The sequence below is a fragment of the Nyctereutes procyonoides genome, unplaced genomic scaffold (assembly GCF_905146905.1).
Source record: "Nyctereutes procyonoides isolate TBG_1078 unplaced genomic scaffold, NYPRO_anot_genome, whole genome shotgun sequence".
Taxonomy (NCBI): Eukaryota; Metazoa; Chordata; class Mammalia; order Carnivora; family Canidae; genus Nyctereutes; species Nyctereutes procyonoides.
Window position 1 is genome coordinate 7,799,288 of NW_026575028.1, and position 20,812 is coordinate 7,820,099.

At 55.9% G+C, this 20,812-nt stretch overlaps 2 protein-coding genes across 3 annotated transcripts; both read left to right on the forward strand.

Moving 5' to 3' along the window:
* PTMS (parathymosin) lies at positions 1-8,005 on the forward strand. The gene is made up of 6 exons (XM_055315381.1): positions 1-4; positions 3,098-3,786; positions 6,740-6,811; positions 7,019-7,097; positions 7,222-7,283; positions 7,456-8,005. Exons 1-6 carry the CDS (start codon positions 1-3, stop codon positions 7,504-7,506), a joined length of 957 nt encoding a protein of 318 aa, XP_055171356.1. The 3' UTR covers positions 7,507-8,005.
* A 1,606-nt stretch (positions 8,006-9,611) lies between these two features.
* On the forward strand, positions 9,612-15,948 carry LAG3 (lymphocyte activating 3). 2 transcript variants are annotated; one of them, XM_055315517.1, is made up of 8 exons: positions 9,612-9,934; positions 10,245-10,392; positions 10,765-11,051; positions 11,696-11,953; positions 12,394-12,669; positions 14,426-14,668; positions 14,931-15,061; positions 15,405-15,948. In XM_055315517.1, exons 1-8 carry the CDS (start codon positions 9,877-9,879, stop codon positions 15,549-15,551), a joined length of 1,548 nt encoding a protein of 515 aa, XP_055171492.1. In that variant the 5' UTR covers positions 9,612-9,876; the 3' UTR covers positions 15,552-15,948. The 2 variants fall into 2 exon arrangements, with proteins under 2 accessions (XP_055171492.1, XP_055171493.1); XM_055315518.1 differs by lacking the exons at positions 9,612-9,934; positions 10,245-10,392 and adding an exon at positions 10,587-10,651.
* Positions 15,949-20,812: the final 4,864 nt, after the last annotated feature.

A 20,812-nucleotide genomic window follows, 5' to 3' on the forward strand; every position in this document is an offset into this window, starting at 1 on the left:
ATGGGTACGATGTGACCCCTGATGGATGTGTTATGAAGAGGCTTTCTTAAGGAACATTCCTGCAGGCAACCAACTCAAACATGATCAAACTTGGGTGGGTTTAGACCTCTCTCTAGGGGTCCCTCAACTCTCAAGTCCACTGACTTGAGTTTTGAAAAGATTAAAAAAGAAAAAAAAAAGGAAAAATGAAGAATAGAAAATAAGTTACACTGGAAGTGGAACGGGGCTACAAAAGTACAGTGAGAAGCAGGGAGGTTCAACTTTCAGGCTTCTGCTGTCCCATGGCTTCAGGGATCACTAGGCCTTCCTTAGCACTTATCAGATAAATAGGCAAGCTGCAAAAGCTCCTCCGGAAGCTGGAGATAAAGAAGAATTCACTTAAGATGAGATGGCAGTAATTAGAATTGAACACCTTCCACACGGGAGTGAAGGAAATTTCTAGGAGGTCAGGCCAGAAGCCACGGTTTCCTTTGGGGGCTTATGCCTCCTTTGTTCTCACCTGGCTTCCTTTTCCCCACCTCCAGAAAATGTGTAAGAAGCACCAGCTTTCCCCATTCAACTACTGGGAGAAATTCTCAGTTGGACTGAGGAGCAATGGAACTCTAGGAACAGGCAAGTCTCTACAAGGTCTCAGAAGCAGTTCTCTGTAAAGGAATAAAACAAACAAACAAACAACAAAAAAAAAAAAAAAACGAGCTGGCATCCTGTAACTCCACTGGCCCCAGAGGCCCAGACACTAACCCTCAAGAGTATGGGGTTAGGCTCTCAGCATCCCACTTGCTTCAAATTCATCCCAAGTTCCACTTCTAGCTTCTTTCTCAGGAAGCCAAGACTTCAGGAGACCCGGTCTGCTGTCCAGTCAGGCGGGAAAGGAGAAGAGATGCTTCTCTCATGGAGGAAGGGAATTAGATCCAAGCCTTCTGTTTCCTGGATCTTTTTCCTGTGGTCTCCGGGGACCCTGGTGTCCAAACTCTTAGATTCTCAAGGCACTCCCTTGGGCCTTGGGGCAGGATTCCCATTCTCTGCCTCTCCATCTCCCTGGAATTTTCCACTGCAGCTGCCTCCGCTCCCAGACACCCCTCCCTGGGCAAAATTCCCGGCTCCCTCCGCCTCCCCTTCCTAATCACACCTCATTCCCACCCCCAGGCCGGAGGCTCAGCCCACAGCCCGGCCCCTCTCCCCACACAGACCCCGGTGGTCCCAGTTAGGGAAATGGGAGGCCAGGCCTTATACAAGGGTAACTGGGAGGGTCCCAGCCTCTCTCCAGGGCGGGGAGAAAGCACAGCGGACCGGCTTGTCCCCTGTGGGGCTGGATTGGGGGGAGTGGCCCTCCTCAAATCCCCATATAAGGCAGGGCAAGTAGTTAGACTCCTGGATTGGCTGATTCAAATGAGCATTCCACCTGGCAACAGGGTTTCTATTGGCTCTCAGGAAAAATAGGAGGAAGGTGGATGGAGGTTGTCCGTGGCGGTGATTGGAGGGGGGGAAGGGAGTGGAGGTGACCGGAGTGGGGGGCGGTTACCAGGGCAACAGGGTAAGAGCCCAGCAGGGTGTCCGAGACGGCAGGCGGGGCTCGGAGGTAGAGTAGGGGAAGAGGAAAGGAGGGTGGGAGGGAGAGGAAAGAGACTGACAGGAGGGAGCCAGACAGGGAGGGGGGGGCGGGGGTAAAAGAGAGGGGAGAGGGAGAGAAATGAAGCAGGAGAGTACAGAGATGGAAAGGGTCAGAGATTGCTAAAGACATCACGGAGTGAGTCAGAAAAACATTGAGATAGAGATGGAAAGATCTCAGAGAAAGATGTTCAGAGTCCAGCTAGGAGAAACCTGGGTGGGGCTCTAAGATTTTTGAGGAGATGGAGACTGAGAAACTGATGGGAAGAGTCAGAAAGAGAAATTGGGAGGTGTGCACACCATAGGGCCAGAAGAGGGTATATTTAAGCACTCAGATACCAAATGATGATGATTGATCAGAGTGTCTTTCTTATTAAGAAAATGAAAATGATAAAAAGGATGATAGGGCGCCTGGGTGGCTCAGTGGTTGAGCATGATCCTGGGGTCCTGGGATGGAGTCCCACATCAGGCTTCCTGTAGGGAGCCTGCTTCTCCCTCTGCCTATGTCTGCCTCTCTCCGTCTCTCTCATGAATAAATAAATAAATAAAACATTTTAAGGACAGTGATATACAAATATGGGAGTGCACACACACCAAAGATATCTTTTTCCAAACCCCAGTCTTCCACTACCATCCACCTTCCTGTTAATACACCCAGCTCCTGAAACCCCTAAACTTCTCAAGATGATGCACAGATAACTGAGGATGAGTGGGACGGAGTGAGGTTGGAACTCCAGACCTGAACCCCTTGCAAAGGAGGCAGATAGAATCCAGAAAGGCTGGGGAAGATGGCAGCAGAGGAAAGAGAAAAGCAAAGAGAGGGAAAATGTAGAAGATCAGTCAGGAACCTGAAGAGGAGTTGGGGGAAACCACTGAAAGGTACAGGGCCAGGTGACAGACTCAGAGGACAGAGGAAGTTGGTATGGGAGAAGGGAGAACGAGGTCAGAGATGGAAGGGAGAAGAGACAACAGATGAACAAGAGATGTAAGGGACAAATGGTTGTGACAGAGGGGTCTGGGTACAGGTGAATGAGCAGGTATGAGGAGAAAAAGAAAGACCAGGCAAAGATGAGTGAGATGAGATGGGCGAATAAGAGCGGTCCAGGATGGAGGTAGAAGGAAAGGGCCGGAAGGGCCTCTGACTTCTCCAGATCTCTCCGAAAGATCCAGGAAGGGAGGAACCCAGCAGGGTTCACCAAAGTCAGCCTCGGGCAGGACCGAGGGTGGGCTGCCCGCTTGGCCCTCCCATCCCCTCTCAGGGCCACCGAGAGAAAGGAGATGCAAGACGGGAGGGGAAAGCCAGCGTGATGTGGAAGAAGCTCCGCCACCCGCTTCCTCTTCTTTAAGCTTTTGGTTTCTCAGATACCTGCCCGGTCTTTCCATCTGCTTCTCCCACCCCATCCCTTGGGGAAATCTCAGGGTTTCTTGGGGGTGTGGGGGGGGTAGGGTCAGTAGGATTCTGGCCATCCCTCCAGTCCGCCCCCAAAAGACGGACTCCACTTTGGCAGGCCCTCCCCGCAGGAACCCCACCCCTTCCCACCTCCTCGCCCCACTCCTTTCTCCGCGACCGTCAGTCTCTCCATCTCCCCCTCCTGGTCCTGTCCTCCCTCCCGCCTCTCGCGCGCTCCCTCCCCTCGCTTTCATCCTCCTATCCCCACCTCGCCAACCTCCGCTTTCATCCCCCTCCCCTCTCCTCTCCTCCCCGCTCCCGCCAGCCCCACCCCTGGGAAGCCCCTCCCGTCGGGCAGCGCCGCCTTTATAAGCGGGTTCCCTGCCCGGGGGCGGCAGCGGCTGGTCGGCGGCAGCTCTGCTGGTGCGGGGGCGGCGAGCCGAGGACCGAGCGACCGCGGCCGGAGCGCGCCGGCCACCGCCCGCACCGCCCTTCCGCCCGCCCTCCGGACGGCCGCAGCCCTGCGGGTCTCCGCTCCAGACCCACCCCCGCCCCACCCCGCGCGCCTCTGCCGCCTCTTCCAGAGACCCAGCCTGCTGAGCGGCCGCCGCTGCCGCTGCCGCCGCCGCCGCCGCCGCCACCGCGCCAGGTTCCGGCCGCGGCCACCCTCTGCCGTCCAGGGCCCCTCCGTCCCGGCCCCGGGACCCCGGCTCCCCGCCAGCCCCGGCCCCGGCCCCGGCACCATGTCGGAGAAGAGCGTGGAGGCAGCGGCCGAGTTGAGCGCCAAGGTACGGGCGGGGACGGCGGCGGCCGGGACCCGGCGCGACCCCGGGCTCCGCGCGGCTCCGGGCCCCACGCCGCCCCCGACGGCCCCACGCTGCCCCGGCGCCGGGTCCCGGCGGACCCTGCTCCGCCCTCCCCCCTCTCCCCTGCCCGGCGCTGCCTACCCCGCTCCGCGCGGCTCCCGCCAGCGCCCTCTAGCTTCCCGAGCGCCGCGCGCCGCGGCCCGGGCCTCGCCGCCCGGCCCGCGCCCGGCCCCCGCCGCCGTCCCCACCCCTCTCGGGCTCCGGCTCCGGCTCGGCTCCGGCTCCGGCTCGCGCGCCTCTACCCCGTCCGCTTCCCGTCGGAGCGCGCCGCAGCTCACTTTACCGTGCCCCTCCCCCGCCCGCTCTGTCCGCGCCCCGTTTCCCCGTCTCCCTTTCCATTCTGACCTCACCTTTCCTCTGCTAAGCGGTTTGAGATTCTCCAGAGTAAACAGGACTCTCCCGGGAGGCTGCTGCTCCCGGCCCCTCCCCTCGAGGCCGGCCGCCTCTCGCCTCTCTCCTCGGACGGCCACTGCCTGTTTTCTCCTCTCCTTTCCTTCCGTTAGAGCCATTTCTTCCCCCACTGGCCTTCAGCTCTTTTTTCTCTCCATAGCCCCCTACAGCCTCTCCCCTTCCTCCCCCCACCTCCAACCACACACACTTAAAAGAGTCTTGGATTCCTAAAAATCCAAGAAGGAAGGAGGGGGGCAGCGGGAATAGCCTTCGAGAAAGCTGAAGCTCGCGTTGCCTGGCACTGCATCGAGCCGTCCTGCTCTCATCAGCTCCCTTCCCTGGCTCCATCCCTTTGCCCTTGCTTCTCTTCAGCCTTCCTCTAATTTCCCTAGGGAACCTGCTGAGTGTCGCTTTGGGAAATTAATTCGGCCAGCGTTTGGGGGCTGGGAGCCCGACTTTGGGGGGGGGGGTCGGTTGTTGAGGAGGTCACAGAGGTCTCCTAGAGGCCCCCGAAATGTGAGTGGGGGTAACCAGTGGGATTAAAGGCAGTGGCAGAGGGGCTACGTGTGAGAGCTGACAAGGTGTGCGGTGTGGCCCTCCGATGGGCTGTGCAATGGCATGTGACTTCACTGAGTAGGTGTCTTTGTATGTCTGAAATCCAGCGAGTGTGTGGGACTGCCCGTGTCAGTTACATGTGTGCATGTGGAGACGTAGATGTTTCTGGAGCCATGTTGCTGCTTTGTGAGTACCGAGTGGCTCCACTGTGCTCTTGTGCTGTCTCAAGAGTGTGTGTCAGAATGCCCAAACACCCAGGCCATGTGTCTCCGGATCTCATGGGCGCTCCTCTGTAGCTGTGTGTGTGAATTGGTGTCAGCCTGTGGCAGTGTGTGTGCCTGTGTTGAGTAAATGAGGCCAGGGAGCTGCTTAGCACAAGACCTAGGTCACATACCCTCCTGGAAAAGGGATCATGGAAGGACAGTGACCAGAAGGACAGGACAGGACAGGAGAGGCGAGGGCCAGGCCCCTTGGACTTTGGTCTCTGGTAGCCTCCCTTCCCCCCATTCCCATAATTTCCCCTCCCTCCCTCCCTCTCTCTAGCAGCCCAGATGGGAAACTCAGGCCAGGGCAGCACAGACCTGGTGCTGGGGCCCCCAGAGAGAAGCTGACTAGCCCCCCTGGTTTTCCAGGCCCAGAATGCAGGGGAAAGCCCACCAGATAGCAGAAATGCCATATCAACCATTTGGCAAAGAAATGAGGACAGGGAAGGGGCATGAGGAAACCTAGCTGTAGTGAGAGGGTCCTGTATTCTGTGTTCCTCTTAAAGGAAAGAGGGAATCAAGTGTTCCTCCAGGTCAACCATTCTATAACCAACCCCTTGCCCAGAAAGGACACACCCTCCAGGGTGATCTACTCGCACCGAAAACTTCCATCCACATGGTATCAGATACACAGAGTTGTACGCCAACACCAGATCAGATCACACAGGGACATCCACAGTTGATCTGGTGCCTGCCATGGACTGTTGGGGTGGGGTGGGTGGGAAGAGGACTGGAATCTAAACTGGAAGGGCTGGTGTGATGTCCAGAGAGGAGGGACCCATGGGCATCTCCATCTGCCACGTCAGAATAGGACATCACAGGTGTGCCTGCTGGGCTCCTGGGGTGGAGAGAGGGGCAGTGGAGGGAAGGTCCTCCACACAGGTATCTGCTCCATCTGCATTCTCATCCCACCCCAGATACAGACCTGTTTTCTCTATCTACAATGTCCAATACCCTCTCCCTTCCATGTTTCCTTTATCCTCCTTTACCGATACCACCCCTGGAGAGGGTTACTTCTACCCTTGTACCACACCAGTGTGCGCATGGCAGGGTCAGGGGAGAGGATGTAGGGAGGAAGAAACTACTGAACTGGTTTGGAGTAGATGTGCATCATGTTGGCGTTTTTGGCCAAGTAGGAGCCTGAGGTGTAGGGGGAGCCACGGGCGGAGAAACAAAGGCATTTGAGGCTGAGGGGGAAGCTGGGAGGGATGCCCAGGAGAGTGAGTACTCAGGAAAAGGCCCCAGAGGTAGACAAAAGGCAGAGCAGGGCAGGCAGCGGGAGGGGGCAGGCCAGGAAGGCGGAGGGACCTCAAGAGGGGGTGGGGCATGGGGCGGCAGAGCAGATGGAGGGGATTTGCTTTGCTGAGCTGAACTCTTCAGCCCGTGAGGTTTTGGAGAACTTGGTGGAAGTGGTGAAGAGTTACCTTGGGCTGTCCATTCCTCTGTCTTCATCACTTTTGCTCCTCCCTTGAGTCTTGGGGAAGGTGTCTGGTCCCAGCCCCTTTGTGGCCTTACGGGCCCTGGAGCCTCCGTTCTGCCTCTGGCCAACTCCTTCATTACTCTAGGCTCACTGCTGAGGGAGAACGGGGCGAGGGAGGGAGATGGGGTGACGGGTCAGCTGCAGCTCGTTTGTGGTGCCAGGAAGGTGACCTCTTTCTCTCTTGCAGGACCTGAAGGAGAAAAAAGAGAAGGTGGAGGAGAAGGCAAGCCGGAAAGAGCGAAAGAAAGAAGTGGTGGAGGTGTGGAGGGGACCGGTGCGGGTGGGTGCAGGTGGGTGCGGGCGGGTGCGGGCGCTGGAGACTCGGAGCCCCCCTCCCCCCTTCCACTTACCTGGGGGCGGGTCCTGCCTGGGCTCTGGCCCCGCCCACCAGCCCCACCTCGCCCCTCAGGCCCTCCCTGTGACCCCTGACCCCGCCTGACCCCGCTCCCTCTCTTGCTTCCTGCAGGAAGAGGAGAACGGAGCTGAGGAGGAGGAAGAAGAAACTGCCGAGGATGGAGAGGAGGAAGATGAAGGGGAAGAAGAAGGTGGGGAGGGGCAGGGGAGGCAGGGCGGAAGGGAACAGAGTCAGGGTGGGTTTGAAGACCTGAAGCAGGGGGTCTGTGCCAGAGCTTCCTGCCCTTCCCCAATGACCCGTTTCTGGCTCCTCAGATGAGGAAGAAGAAGAAGATGACGACGAAGGGCCCGCGCTGAAGAGAGCTGCTGAAGAGGAGGTTTGGGCTGGGTTGTGGGCCCTGAGGGGCTGTCAGGGATGCAACAGGGGCAGGGAGCCCTTTGGACTTGGACCTGGATCCCTGTGGTGTGCGGGCTGGGGCGGGCTGGAGCAGGGCAGGGACAGGGAGGCCCTGCTCCCATTTTGCAGCTACCCCAACTCTCCCTCCACAGGATGAAGCGGATCCCAAGCGGCAGAAGACAGAAAATGGGGCATCGGCATGAGCCCCCCTGCAGTTGGGCTGGGGGTGGGAGGCCCCTCAAGGGCCTGGAGGTGGGAGTGGGAACAGACGAGTGCAGCCACTCTTCACCTGGCTCCTGGCTCTGGACACTGCACCAGAGCTGCCACCCTCTTTGCCCCCAGCCTTTCTCATGTCCGCCTCTCCAGACACTGCCCCTTCCATCCTTACTCTGCCATTCTTCCACCTCCCGACCTGCTCCATCTGAGCTCCCCAGCTGGTCCCTAATTGCTCCTTTCCCTGTCTTTGCTCTCCTCCTCTCTCCCCACTCCCTCTGGTAGCCTCTTCCTCCTCACATCTGCATCCCAGCCTCATGTCCTGTCCATCCCTACCCTGCCTGATCCCTGGGTCTCCCTCAGATCCCCTCCTCTCAGACAGCGCCAGGCCGGGGTGGGGCCAGGGTTGGGGCAGAGCCCCACAGCTGCCCCCCTCCCCTCCCCTTTTTGTATAATTTAATAAAGAAACGGTCGCGCTTCTGTTTTTAACCTGTCTCCTCCTTTCCCGGGGCAGAGGGAGGAGGGTGGCTGACGTCACATTCCATCAGGACCCTTTTCTTCTAATAAAAAAACAGCTGTACCCTCCTACCACCCACCACTCAAGAAAACAAGATCAGCACTCCAGGGTGGACACGGAGGGCACAGCTTCTTTGAGAACTAATTTCTTTCCTGGATTTGGAGTCTTGTGAATGTACCTCCCCAACAGAACACACACACTTCCCTGCTAGCCCAAACCAGGTCTAGACACTGCTGAGCCCAGTGGAAAGCTACTAGCTCTGTTGTGCTGAACCAGGCAAAGAAGCAGCCTCAGAAACAGGAAGTCCCGCCCCTGAAGTGGGAGAGGGCTGGGAGGCCTGGGTCTCAGCCTCCTGGGACCAGAAGTGAGAGCTGTTGGGCATCAGATAGATGTGTCCTCCACTTACTGAGGAAGTGAGCACTTGGTCCGGCAGGGGAGAAGTCCAGGGCTCTTGTGGCTCCCAGGTGTGGTGCAAGTTCTTGGTGCCCCGTGCTCCACCTCTCTGGGCTGGGTTCCTCAGGCTGGGTGGGGTGGGGAGCTAGAGTTCCCCTCTGTCAGCCAGACTTCCTTCCCTGGTTCTGTCTCGGTTTTTCTTGAGTTTGCTCTGTTGCGGGATTTCTGCATTTCTCCATGTCACCCTTGCCCCGTTAGAGCAAAACCTCTTGATTGGGAGAAGCTGCTGAGTACACAGGGTTCTGAACTGGAGGAGGGAGTGTGTGTGACTCCTTGACCACACCATTCTTCAAGGGGACACCTGTAACACACAGGGTCAGGACTACAGTCACAGACAGACAGACATACACACCTTTTGGCTTCACTCTCCCTAACTGACCTTGGCCAATTAATTTTTGAGTCTGCCTCAGTTCCTTCATCTCTACAATGGGAGGTGTTAGGTTTCATGAGTTACTGTATGTAAAGTGTCCGATACAGTCTCCACCCGATACGTCTCCACCCGTATCGTCAGTAGTATATAGTGAAGGCTTCCATATCATGCAGCTTTTCTTTTCCTGGGACATGGGGTGCCCTTCCCCAGACCTATCGTCTTTTATGTCTGCCTTATCCCCAGAACTGAGGGATGAGTGGGGAGGCAGGACTGATGCTAAGTGGAAGTCTAGGAGGTTAAGGCATTTAGGGGGGAGATGAGTACCAAGGGAAGGGCTTTGCCAGGAAGAAAGTGGACTGGAGTGGCAGCTCCAATTTTAATTTTGGGACTGGAGTGGCAGCTTAGAGGTGGGTGAGCAGTAGGTCCAGGCAGAAATGGCTTGAAGAGAACCGCAGAAGGTCCCCAGAAAGAGGAATAAATAGGAGGGTGGGGGAGGGGGGGTCGGCGGGGACACCCAAGACTGAGGAAATAAACAAGGGGAGCGCCACCACAGAGATGGAGGGTAATGCTGCTGGGAATCAACCCCCTCAGACTTTCCACTGCGAAACGAAACCGTGAGCCCTGGGGTGTGTGTGTGTGGGGGGGGGCAACGGGGAGGGGAAGTGGGGAAGGTGGAGGGAAGGCAGAAGGACAGGGGTGAGGGCCCTGGGAGCAACAGAACTGCCTCCCAGCTCTAGACAGCCACCTTGCCTCACTCTGCTCTCTGCCACTGCCCTGCCCATTTGCTGGGACCTGCCCCCCACCCCCAACTCCTGCTGCCTGATCTGGCCAGCTTGCCTCTGGATTCCAGCCTCTGGTCATTGGTTCTTCCCTCCATCTCCAGGTCTCTGTCCTCGTCCCTCTTCTAGACTCCCTTCCTCCGCCCTATATCTTTGCAGAACTTTCTTTTGCCCATTGTCCCTCCCTTCTTTCTGACCTCTTCCCTTTGGGGGGCTCAGCGTGGCCCAGGCCTAAGGGGAGATGTGGGAGGTTCAGTTCCTGGTTCTGCTGCTTCTGCAACTGCTGTGGGTGGCTCCAGGTAAGATGGGGCTGACTCCCTGGGAGGGTTGCCCTCCAGATCCACGGGTGGGGTAGGGGTGGTCAGCAGGGATGCCTGGACCTCACAGATGCTACAGTCCTTAGCTTGGGTGGATTCTTCTAATGCCTCGCTTGGGCATCTTTCTGCCCCCAAAGCCTCTCCTCCGTCCTACCGTCCTACCGTTAGGTGGGGAAGGGGCAGAAACCCAAGGTCTTCCTCAGCCCTGATTATCGTTCAGGTAACTGAGGCTCCTCTACTCCTAAGTCTTTTGGTTCATGGCCCCTCCCCTTGGCCTCTTTTCTCCTCCCAGTGGCAGCTCCAGGGTCTGGGACAGAGGTCCAGGTGGTGTGGGCCCAGGAGGGGGCCCCCGTCCAGCTCCCCTGCAGCCCCACAATCCCTCTCCAGGATGTCAGCCTTCTGCGAAACGCAGGGGTCACTTGGTACCACCTACCAGAGAGGTACGCACCCAAACTTGGGCATCAGGACCCCAAAATCCAACAGCAATGGCACCCAGACTCCTAACCCCAGGCCCAGGCTGCCCCCCCTGTCTCCTCCCCTGAGCTGTCAGCCCCTCTGAGGCCAGCGGCGCGAGCTCCCCCGCCAGCCGTCCTGCCTTTCCTCGGGAAGACCGCCCCCCTCACACCCGCATCCCTTCTGCATCTGCCTCTCCGAGTGGATGGCGCGGGCCCAACCCGAGGGGAGACGGGGCTGGGGACGGTAGGCGGTCTAGGGATCTTCCTTCTGGGTGGGTTTCCGCATCCTCGAGGTGGGGTGGGCCCGGGGCCTCTCTCTCCTCGAAAGTCTCAGTCCCGTCCCTCTCTCCCGCGCAGTGGCCCGCCGGCTCCCGCGCTCAGCCTGCGGCCCCCCGCGCCCTCCGCCCGGGGCCCGGGGCCGCGCAGCTACGTGGTGCTGATGCGGACTCCCGGCGGCCTGCGCAGCGGGAGGCCGCCCCTGCAGCCCCGCGTGCAGCTGGAAGAGCGCGGCCTCCAGCGCGGGGACTTCTCGCTGTGGCTGCGCCCGGCCCGACGCGCCGACGCCGGCGAGTACCGCGCGGCAGTGCACCTCCGGGACCGCTCCCTCGCCTGCCGCCTCCGCCTGCGCGTGGGCCAGGCCTCCAGTAGGTGGGGGCGGGCCGCAGGGGAGCGGGGCTGGAGCTGGGCGCCGAGTTCCCCGTCGTCCCCCAAGGCAGGAAGGGCCGGGGCCTGGGCCGAGCAGCTCGGGATGCGCCCTGGGCCCCGCCCCGGAGAGCGCCCCCGGCCCCCAAGGGGAGCGGAGGGGGTGAGGAGCAGAGTGGAAGCGCCCCCCCTCCCGAGAAGCACGTGCGTGTGGGGGGAGGTCTCTGTGGAGAGACAGTCTCACCGCCGAGCTCCCCTCCCCCACCCCCACTGGGAGTGCCAGGGTGGAGGAGGGGAGGCACCCCTGGCCTGGGGGTAGAGCGCAGGGCTAGAGTGACTCATTTCAGACCTCTGTAGCTCAGGGGGTGGGCTCAGTGGGGATCCTCCCGCGAGGCCTGGAGAAAGGGAAGGGGAGACCTCGCCAAGTTACCTGGAGGCAGGGGATTCCTGAGCATCCATTTTAAGCACCTCCAGGTACCAGGCACTGGACTCCAGTAAACGTTTGCGGGGAGGTCATCCGAGGAGGGTTGGGGGGGGGGGGAGAAGACAAATCTACCGCTGGGGCAGGTTTCTAGCTTCGTTGACCTGCTGCGTTTGAGAAGTGTTTGCGGTGGGGGCTAATCAAATCTTCTTTATCCACGGGCAGTGACTGCCAGCCCCCCAGGGTCCCTCAGGATCTCCGACTGGGTCATTTTGAACTGCTCCTTCAGCCGCCCTGACCTGCCTGCCTCTGTTCACTGGTTCCGGGGCAGAGTCCCAGTCCCGGAGTCCCCCCATTACCACTTAGCTGGAAGCTTCCTCTTCCTGCCCCAAATCAGCCCCTCAGACTCTGGGCCATGGGGCTGCACCCTCACCTACAGAGATGGCTTCAATGTCTCCATCATGTACAACCTCACTGTTCTGGGTAACTCCCCCAGTCGGCCCCCACACCTGACCACAACCCCTTCCTGCCCCCTATCCTCTCCCCTTGACTTACAGGTCCCCAAACTAGGTCTCCAGTAGCTGGTGCCCACTGTGAATGCCCTGGCCCTTAACAATCCTGGTCCAACTCGCTTTTCCCTCGCATTGCAAACTGTCATTTCACTCCCCCACTCCTGGCTTTTCCCTGGGCCATCCAGCTTCCCTGGGCAGCCTTTGGCCTCCTGCTGGCCCAGTCCACATGCGGGGGTGGGGGTGGGATGTGTGTGAGCATCCTCCATTCATCCACCTGACTCTGCTCCCTTGTGCTCTTCAGAGCCAGACAACCTCCTTTGCTCTTTCTCCTCCCTTCCCTGCAACCCCAATGTTCAGCCTTTCTGTATCTCTCCCTCTCAGCTTCCACTTTGGCTTCTCCTTCTTTTCCAGGTCTGGAGCCTTCAGGGCCTCTGACAGTGTACACCGGAGCAGGTTCCAGGGTGGGTCTACCCTGCCGCCTGCCTCCTGGGCTGGGGACCCAGTCTTTTCTTACTGCCAAGTGGACCCCTCCTGGGGGAGGCCCTGACCTCCTGGTGGCTGGAGACGATGGCAACTTTACCCTCCAACTGGAGGTAGTGAACCAGGCCCAGGCTGGGACCTACACCTGCCACATCCATCTGCAGGGGCAGCAGCTCAGTACCACCGTCACTTTGGCAGTCATCACAGGTCAGCCTCAAGTGGGAATGGAGTAGCTCCCCTCACAGGGGAGGGGGCATAGGGAAGGGAAGGCCAGCTGGGGAAACACCGGGCAAATTGCCTCAGGATGCTAGGCCACCAGGCACAAGTTGTAGAGGCTGCCCTGGTGGCCTCCTCTTTTCTCACCCCCACATATAAAAAACTGAAACTGAAAACCTCCCCTGAGTCACTAGGTGAACATTCCATTCTTCTCTGAGGGACTCCCCTGCTCTCAAGTGGGAAGGGGGGGCATCTAAGATGTTAGAAAGAGAGGTGGCAGATAGTCGAGTGGCTCAAAAGAGGTCAAATATATCTCTAGAATCTTTGTCTACTTTGGGACCAGTGCTTGGGGGAAAGTTGCAGGAAGTGGCCTGGATTTGGGAGGAGCTAATAAATCAGTCCCTTGGTCAGCAAATATTTACTGAGCGAGAGCTTTTTTTTTTTTTTTAATAGTATAAAACAAACACAGAAAAAAAAAATCACCAAAAACTCAGAAAGTACATGTTGATTGATTGGTAACTATGAGCCACGACAGCTCAGCTGTGCCTGTAACACTCACCTGGCCACTAAACAGTAGCATCTCATAGTACGTGCTTAATAATGTATATTGGGGGCAGCCCTGGTGGCACAGTGGTTTAGCACCGCCTGCAGCCCAGGGCGTGATCTGGAGACCCTGGATCGAGTCCCACATCAGGCTCTGCATGGAGCCTGCTTCTCCCTCTGCCTGTCTCTGCCTCTCTCTCTCTCTACATCTCTATGAATAAATAAATAAAATCTTAAAAAAATAATGTATATTGGTTAAGCAAATAAATGAACATGCTAACAGGTCATATCGCTCCTGGGGGCCCATGCTAACTTTCTGCCTGCTCCAGGATATCTCTACCTAGACATCGTACCTACACCCCAGCCTTGCTCTGAATTCCATCCTTTCCTCATACTGCATTCTCTTGCTGACTTAGCCACTCTCAGTAACTCCGTTTGCATCCCACTCCCCCTGTGGTTTCTTGTTAGTTTTCTAGACTCTCTGCACTGTAACAGGTGAATGGGGGAGATTGTGACCCCTGTTTTACAGGAAAGGAATTTCTTGAATCACACAGTTGGGAAGTGCCAGCCTCGAGGTCTGAGGCCAGGTGTCTGCATCACCAAATCCTCAAGTGCCTCCACCACTCAGCTTGGCTTAAGACCCTTCGCTGTGGGTGTCCTCCTACCCAACCTATCTCTCATGTACGGCTTTGAGGTGCTCTTGTCTGTAGATCAGTGGGTCAGTTCATTGTTCTCCGGACATCCAGAAGAGGGGGTAGAGTTCATTTGCAGGGCACTTAGAGGCAGAGGGCATGATGTGAGCCAAGTCATGGAAGCAAAAAAAAAAAAAAAAAAAAAAAAAAAAAAAAGCCAGGTGTATGGGGGTGCCAACACACCTGACTGATGATATTGGGGTTTCTGAGCATTTGAGTAGAAAGTCACGTAAAAGAATCCAAGGTAGTATTTGTTATGTGATCCTTCCGGGCCAATGTGAATTTGAACAGTCCCCATAGGCGGTAGAGAGCCTGGACAGCTTTTGAGTTGCAGAGTGATCTGCCCAGAGCTTTGTCTTGATAAGATTAATTTGGCCCTGACTCCCCCCTCCCATGTCCTCCTCAGCCTCACCCAATCAGAGCCCAGGTGACTGCAGAGACCTAAGACTTGAATCTATGGTTTCAAGTAAGGGGGTCAGCCCCCAAAGATCTCTTCCCTTTGATTTCCTCAGTGACTCCCAAATCCTCCGGGTTACCTGGCAACCTGAGAAAACTGCTTTGTGAGGTGACCCCAGCGTCTGGACAAGAGCGCTTTGTGTGGAGCCCTTTGGATAAGCAGTCTTGGCGAGGTTCCCCAGGACCCTGTCTGGAGATGCAGGAGACCAGACTCCTTTCCCAGCCCTGGCAGTGCCACGTGTACCAGGGGGAGAGGCTTCTCGGCACAGCAGTGTACCTCATTGACCCGGCTGGCCCAGGTCTGAGACCGCATGACACCACAGCTCCAGACCAGTCCTCTTGATTCCACTTTCCCGACAGCCCCCTCCCCACCACCACATTCCAGATCTTTTCTTTCTAACTTCCGGGTCTTCTCTGGGCCTGAACCCACTTCTGCCATTAATTAGTTAACGACCCTGGATAAGTCCCTAAACTCTGGGCCTCATTGTACCTGTAACGTATGAGGGGGCGGCAAGATAGCCTTTGGGCTATGACCTTGTGCCTAATGATATTCTTCTATAGGTGCCCAGCGCTCTGGGAGGGCCCAAGGTGTCCTGAAAACAGGCCATCTCTCTCTCCTTCTCATCCTTGGTATCCTCTTTCTCCTCCTTTTGATGACTGGAGCCTTTGGCTTTCAACTTTGGAGAAGACAGGTAAGTGGGCAAAGGGGAACCCCCCCATCCCTAACTGGCCACTGGCTTCCCCTCTCTTCAGGTGTCTGAGTGCCACCTGGCATCCCTTAGAGGAGATGACCCAGGGGGACTCTTCATCTTGCCTTCAGAACCCTGTCTTCATGAGTCTCTCCAGGGACTCTGGAGTCTCCAGGACTCTGAAGGACCTAAGGGAGGCTTGAAGGTGCTGAGAAAGGCCTGGGACCAGATGGGGTGGGCAGGAGGCTTAGAGAGAAGAGCCACACTCTGCACTCTGCACTCCCTTTGCTCCTTAATTTCTTTCTCTTCATCCTTTTCCCCACCCACCCTCCCTGTCTTCCCGCAGTGGCGGCCAAGAAGATTCTCTGCCTTGGAGCTTGGGACTCACCCACCTCAGGCTCAGAGCAAGATAGGTGAGCTGGAGCAAGAGCCAGAGCTGGAGCTGGAGCCGGAGCCGGAGCTGGAGCCGGAGCCCGAGCCTGAGGAGCTCTGACCTGGAGCTGAGGCAGCCTGCAGATCTGCATAACTCTGTCCAAATAAACTCCCCATCAGCAGCAAGCCGAGTCTGGCTCCTTCTTGTCCAGTACAGGTTCTTGTCTCTGCCCCGCCTCTGGGGGCTCCCTGCTTCCACCTCAGCCTTCCGACCTACTTTCCCCAGCCAGTCTCTCTTATCTTCATCTTTTCTGTTCCTGGCTTCTTCGTGATTCTTTCTGTCTGGTCTTTCTCCTGCTCTCTCTCTCTTTCTCTGTCTCTCTCTCTCTCCCGGCTAGTCGTTTCTCTGAAGCTCCCAAAGCCCTGTCTACTTACCTCTACAGCTCTCATCTGGGTCCTTCGTCATATTATGCTGGCTGCCCTGGTTTCTTTTGTATTTCTGTTTCCCTGGCCCACCCCACTCCACACTTGGCTGCATCTCACATTGTCCTTGGCCCTTTTGGTGCAGCGCACGCGCGCAGACACACACACACACACACACACACACACACACACACACACACACACACACGGCGGAGCCCTGTCTGTCACGTTCTCCAGGGGATCAGGTCTTGTAACCTTTCTGGGCAGCTGGCTGAGGTTCCTGCTTGCCTCCGCCCCACCCCCATGTTCCTTGGCTCTGGGCAACCTGTCTGATCCCAGGCATGAGAACACACTGCCACCCAGTGGTCCCTGATTGTCATACCATGGGAGGTCACTGGGCTGGCTGGGGCAGGCTGGAGGAGATTAACAGTGTAGTGGTCTAGACAGGCACAGATCCCTGCGTGCCCACATCACCTTTGCGGTGTTCACTTTCTATGGTTTGCGTATGAGTGCACCAAGGAGCAGTCACACACCCAGTGGACCATCCAGGAGAGGGGCTGAGCAGTGCCTGCCTCAGGACACATAGCCCTAGTCTTGGCAAGGTTATGATCTGAGTCTGACAAAGGAGAGTGCAGTGAACAAAGGCCCCACGTGGGAAGAAAAATGGCCAGTAAGACAGCTGGCCATGGTGCAGCTCCGGGAATCCAGAGACCTGGCTTCTGGTTCTATCTCTGCTGGTGTGACTAGAGCTGATCTCCTCTGCCTCAGTTTCCTCCTATAAAATGGAATAATGATAAAGACCCATTAAAATGGGTTGCTCTATCAGATGGTAAAAGGGCTTTGAAAGCTGAGGTGCTCCATGCATGTGATGTGCTTTTCTGATGACCCATTTGTGAAGGAGGAAGCCAGTCCTTCTGGTCATGCCAGGAAGGGTACAAAAGACCCACAAGCCCACCTTCCTCTTTGTCTGTCTCCCTCTTGGAGAGAACATTCATCTGAGCCAGGCGGACTGTCCTTTAGCAGAACACACACACAGTCTTGGCCTCCGGGGACCCCCCACCTCAGGGATCTAGACCTCCATGTGCAATATTGCATGGGGCTCTGGACTCAGCCACAGACAGTTCTGCTGGGGAATTTTAGCAAAAAAATATTGAAAGGGAGTGGGAGTGACCTGCAGGAGTGGGAGGCACATGTTGGCACATACCCACAGTGTGGCACACACCCTACTGGATATCGCACTGAGCCTGGGCTCCATGTGCACTGTGACACGAACCATGAGGCTGAAGATATATCCTTGTGGAGCCACAGTGGCCAGAGACCTGGGGACAGAGAACACTTGGGGACAGAGGGTTGGATACCTTGGTTCTGGGCAGAGACTTAGAGGGAGAGGGGCACCCTCTGAAGCCTGAGTAATAATGAACCACTAAAAGCAATCTGAGGTTCTGAGCCTTAGGGTGGTGGTAACCTTTGAGCCTTGTCACAGAGAAACAGTGTAGGCTCTGGCACTCACCAGAGATAATCACACTGTCAGCTGAAGTCCCGAAGTTCTTTTGAGTAGCCTCAAAACCATCATCCCCACCCTTTGCTGTGGGCTGTGGGTAGGTGCTGAGAAGACTCCTCAAATCTGCCCTGTGACCCTGTTCTCCATAGCTGTGGTGGAAGCCCCCCTGTTTTAATGGAGCAGGGGTTTCCTGGAAAGTTCTGTGGTGGCAATTTTCCTCTCTACTGGGTAACATCCTATGCCCTTTGGGCTTATGAGAGTAGTCATCAAGGATTCACCATCACCTATATGGGGACTTCCCCATGCTCCTGAATGAAGGAGACAGGGAGGAGACAGAGGCAGAATGAAAGGCCACCTGGTTCCTCTACCCACTCAGGAAGAGAAGAGCAAAGAAGGATAGAAATAAGAGGGGACATGGGGCTCATGCATACAGGGCTTCTTTTATTCATTCATTTTTTTTAAGATTTTATTTATTTATTCATGAGAGACACAGAGGAAGAGGGAGAGGCACAGGCAGAGGGAGAAGCAGGCTCCCCATGGGGATCCCAAAGCAAGATTCGATCTCACAACCTCAGAATCACAACCTGAGCCAACGGCATATGTTCAACCACTGAGCCATCCAGGTGTCCTCCTTTTATTCATTCTTACCTCTTTCTCTGTGGGGTCTCTCCTAGGAGTGACACATTCCTGTTCCTTCCCAAGCACTGTTCCCCCAAAACCCCACTCCCCATCCAGCAAAAGAGAATACTTTTGCTGTCCTCTTAAGGACCCCCAGGGAGCTAGATGAATTCATCTTGCATCTCCAAGTTCATTGGCAAACCAGTGTTCCAGGTTGGAGTTTTGAAGGGGAAGGGGCATTAAGGAGGCTGGGAGCTCAGGCCTTTACTGGGGCCCAGGGTGGGAGATCATCTTAAACACTTGTTAAAAAAAAGGAAGCAGGGGATGTCTGGGTGGCTCCGTGGTTGAGTGTCTGCCTTTGGCTCAGGGTGTGATCCTGAAGTTCAGGTATCAAGTCCCACATCAGGTTCCCCATGGGGAGCCTGCTTCTCTCTCTGCCTATACCTCTGCCTCTCTCTGTGTCTCTCATGAATAAATAAAATCTTTAAAATAGAAAAAAAGAAGGAAGCAAAAAAAGGGGGGGAAGAGACCTACCTATTAGTTACCACATAACATAGTTGTTACATAACAAGTCATCCCCAAAGTAAGTAATTTAAAACAATAAACATATGATCTCACACTGTCAAGAAGCTAAGAGCAGCTTCGCTGAATCATTCTGGTACAGGATCTCTTGTGAAACTGCTAAGATGTGGGTCAGGGCTGTGGTCATCTAAAGGCGTGGCCAGGATGGAGGATCTGTTTCCAAAACGGTGGCTGCTGGCCAGAGGCCATAGTTCCTTCCAGAGTGGGCCTCTTCCTATGGCTGCTCACTACATGGCAACTGACTTCCTCAGAGGGAGAGGGTGGCCATGAAAAAAATACCATATCTTTATAATCTAATCTAGAAAGTGATATACCATCACTTCTGCCCTATTCTATTGGTCACACAGACTGATGCTGGTACAATAAATAGGAGGCGACAACATACAGGTGTGAATTAGAAATAGTAGGAATCATTGTGGGCCATCTTGCTTATGATAGCCTGGCTATCATGGGGGAACAGTGCCTATAAAGAGAGATAGGCCGAATGAGGAGAGGGAGCATCTCTGAGTTCCTCCATCCCTAGCCTTGGGCCTGACAGCTTCCTCCACTGTCTACTGTCCAGAAGTTCTAGAGGCCAAACGAGGTCCAGAGCCTTGCCAAGACAAATGTGTCAGGCAAGAGGCCATACTGTGCTCATTCAGACCCATGGTCACATTTGCCAGTGTCTCCCCTAAACTTTGACTTGGTCTCTCATTTCCCTGCCCAGGGCAGGTGCAGAAATTTCCCAGCCCACCTCCCCGACCAGGCAAGAAGTATTAGGGTTCAGGCCTGAGTTCCTGCTCTTGCCACCCACCCCTCTCTAAAGGAGGTGAGCAAAGAGCTTAGGTGTTCCTGCTCAGGCCCACCCCCAGTTGGAGTTAGCCCTTTGAAGGGAATGGAGTTGGGGTGGGGATGGCTTCTAGCTGCTCCACTCTCACTGACAGTTTCTCCAAGGGCTGCAGGTGCCAGCTGGCTGAGTCCAGGCCTAGCTCTGAAATTTGCCCTCTCAAGCCTCCCACAGGATGTGGGAGGCCCAGGAGCCTTCCCCAGAGTTGCCAAACATGATCATGGAACTAGGGACAATATGGCTGGGGTAGAGGTGGGTCAGCCCTCCAAGACTCTGCTTCCCAAAGAATGGCCCGTCACCCTTCCCCCACACCCCCATCCCTAACCCTGCCCCCAACCCCCTTTGCAGAGGGTGTCAATGCAGCTGCAGATGTTTCTGGTAAGGAGGCCACCACAAGACTGCACCTGGGGCTTCCAACTCCCTACTCCACGGGCTGTCCTACCCCTTCTCCAGCAGCCTGGTTCCTGACACTCCATCAGCAGGTCACCCTGGTAGATGGGCTTCACTCAACTTTCCACTCTTCTCCCACCTTAGGCTCCCTCCCCTCCTCCAGCCTGGAGACAGAATCCGCAGCAAATAATAGCTCTCTACCAGGAAGCAAGAGACTTCTGGAAATCCCCATACTCCATGCTTACAGGCCTATGACGGAGCAGACAGCTTCACTTCAGTTTTTGATTCTGTAAAGGAGGCAGGGGTGGGGGTGGGGCATAGTAATACCTATCAAAAAGTTCCACGTGCTAATGTATGTGAAAGTGCTTGGAAAGTAGATGTAAGGGATTACAGTGGTCAGAAGCCCCAGACATGCTTGTCAGCCTCATATCCCTCCATCACTGTGGGAGAAGACTTCTCTTAGCCATCAGCCTGGTCTTTCTTTTTTCCCTTTTGGTAAAAGGTTTATTTATTTATTTATTTTTAAGCAATCTCTCCACCTAACACGGGGCTCAAACTCATGCCCCTGGGATCCAGAGTTGCATGCTCTCCCGACTGAGCCAGCCAGGCATACCCCTCCCCCCATCTTGGTCTTTCTGAATGCAGAATAGAGATAGTGGAGTGAGGGGGACCATCAAGGGCTGGGGCCCCAGCAGGTAAGTTGGAATCCCAGTTCCACCAATTATAGTTACCAGCTCTGACTGTTAGCAATTTTCTTCAACTCTTTGAGGCTTAGTTTCCTCCTCTGTGTGATCTGAAGAAAAATACTTATGCCCAGTCGATGTCCTGAGAATTAAATCAAATACACAGCCGTACAAATCACATAGCAGTCCTGTTAACAGAAACTTCCTCTTTCCTCCTGTTGTCTTTTCCTTTTTTTTTTATTTTTAATTTTTTTTTTTTTTTTTTTACGATAGTCATACAGAGAGAGAGAAAGGCAGAGACACACACAGGCAGAGGGAGAAGCAGGCTCCATGCACTGGGAGCCCGACGTGGGATTCGA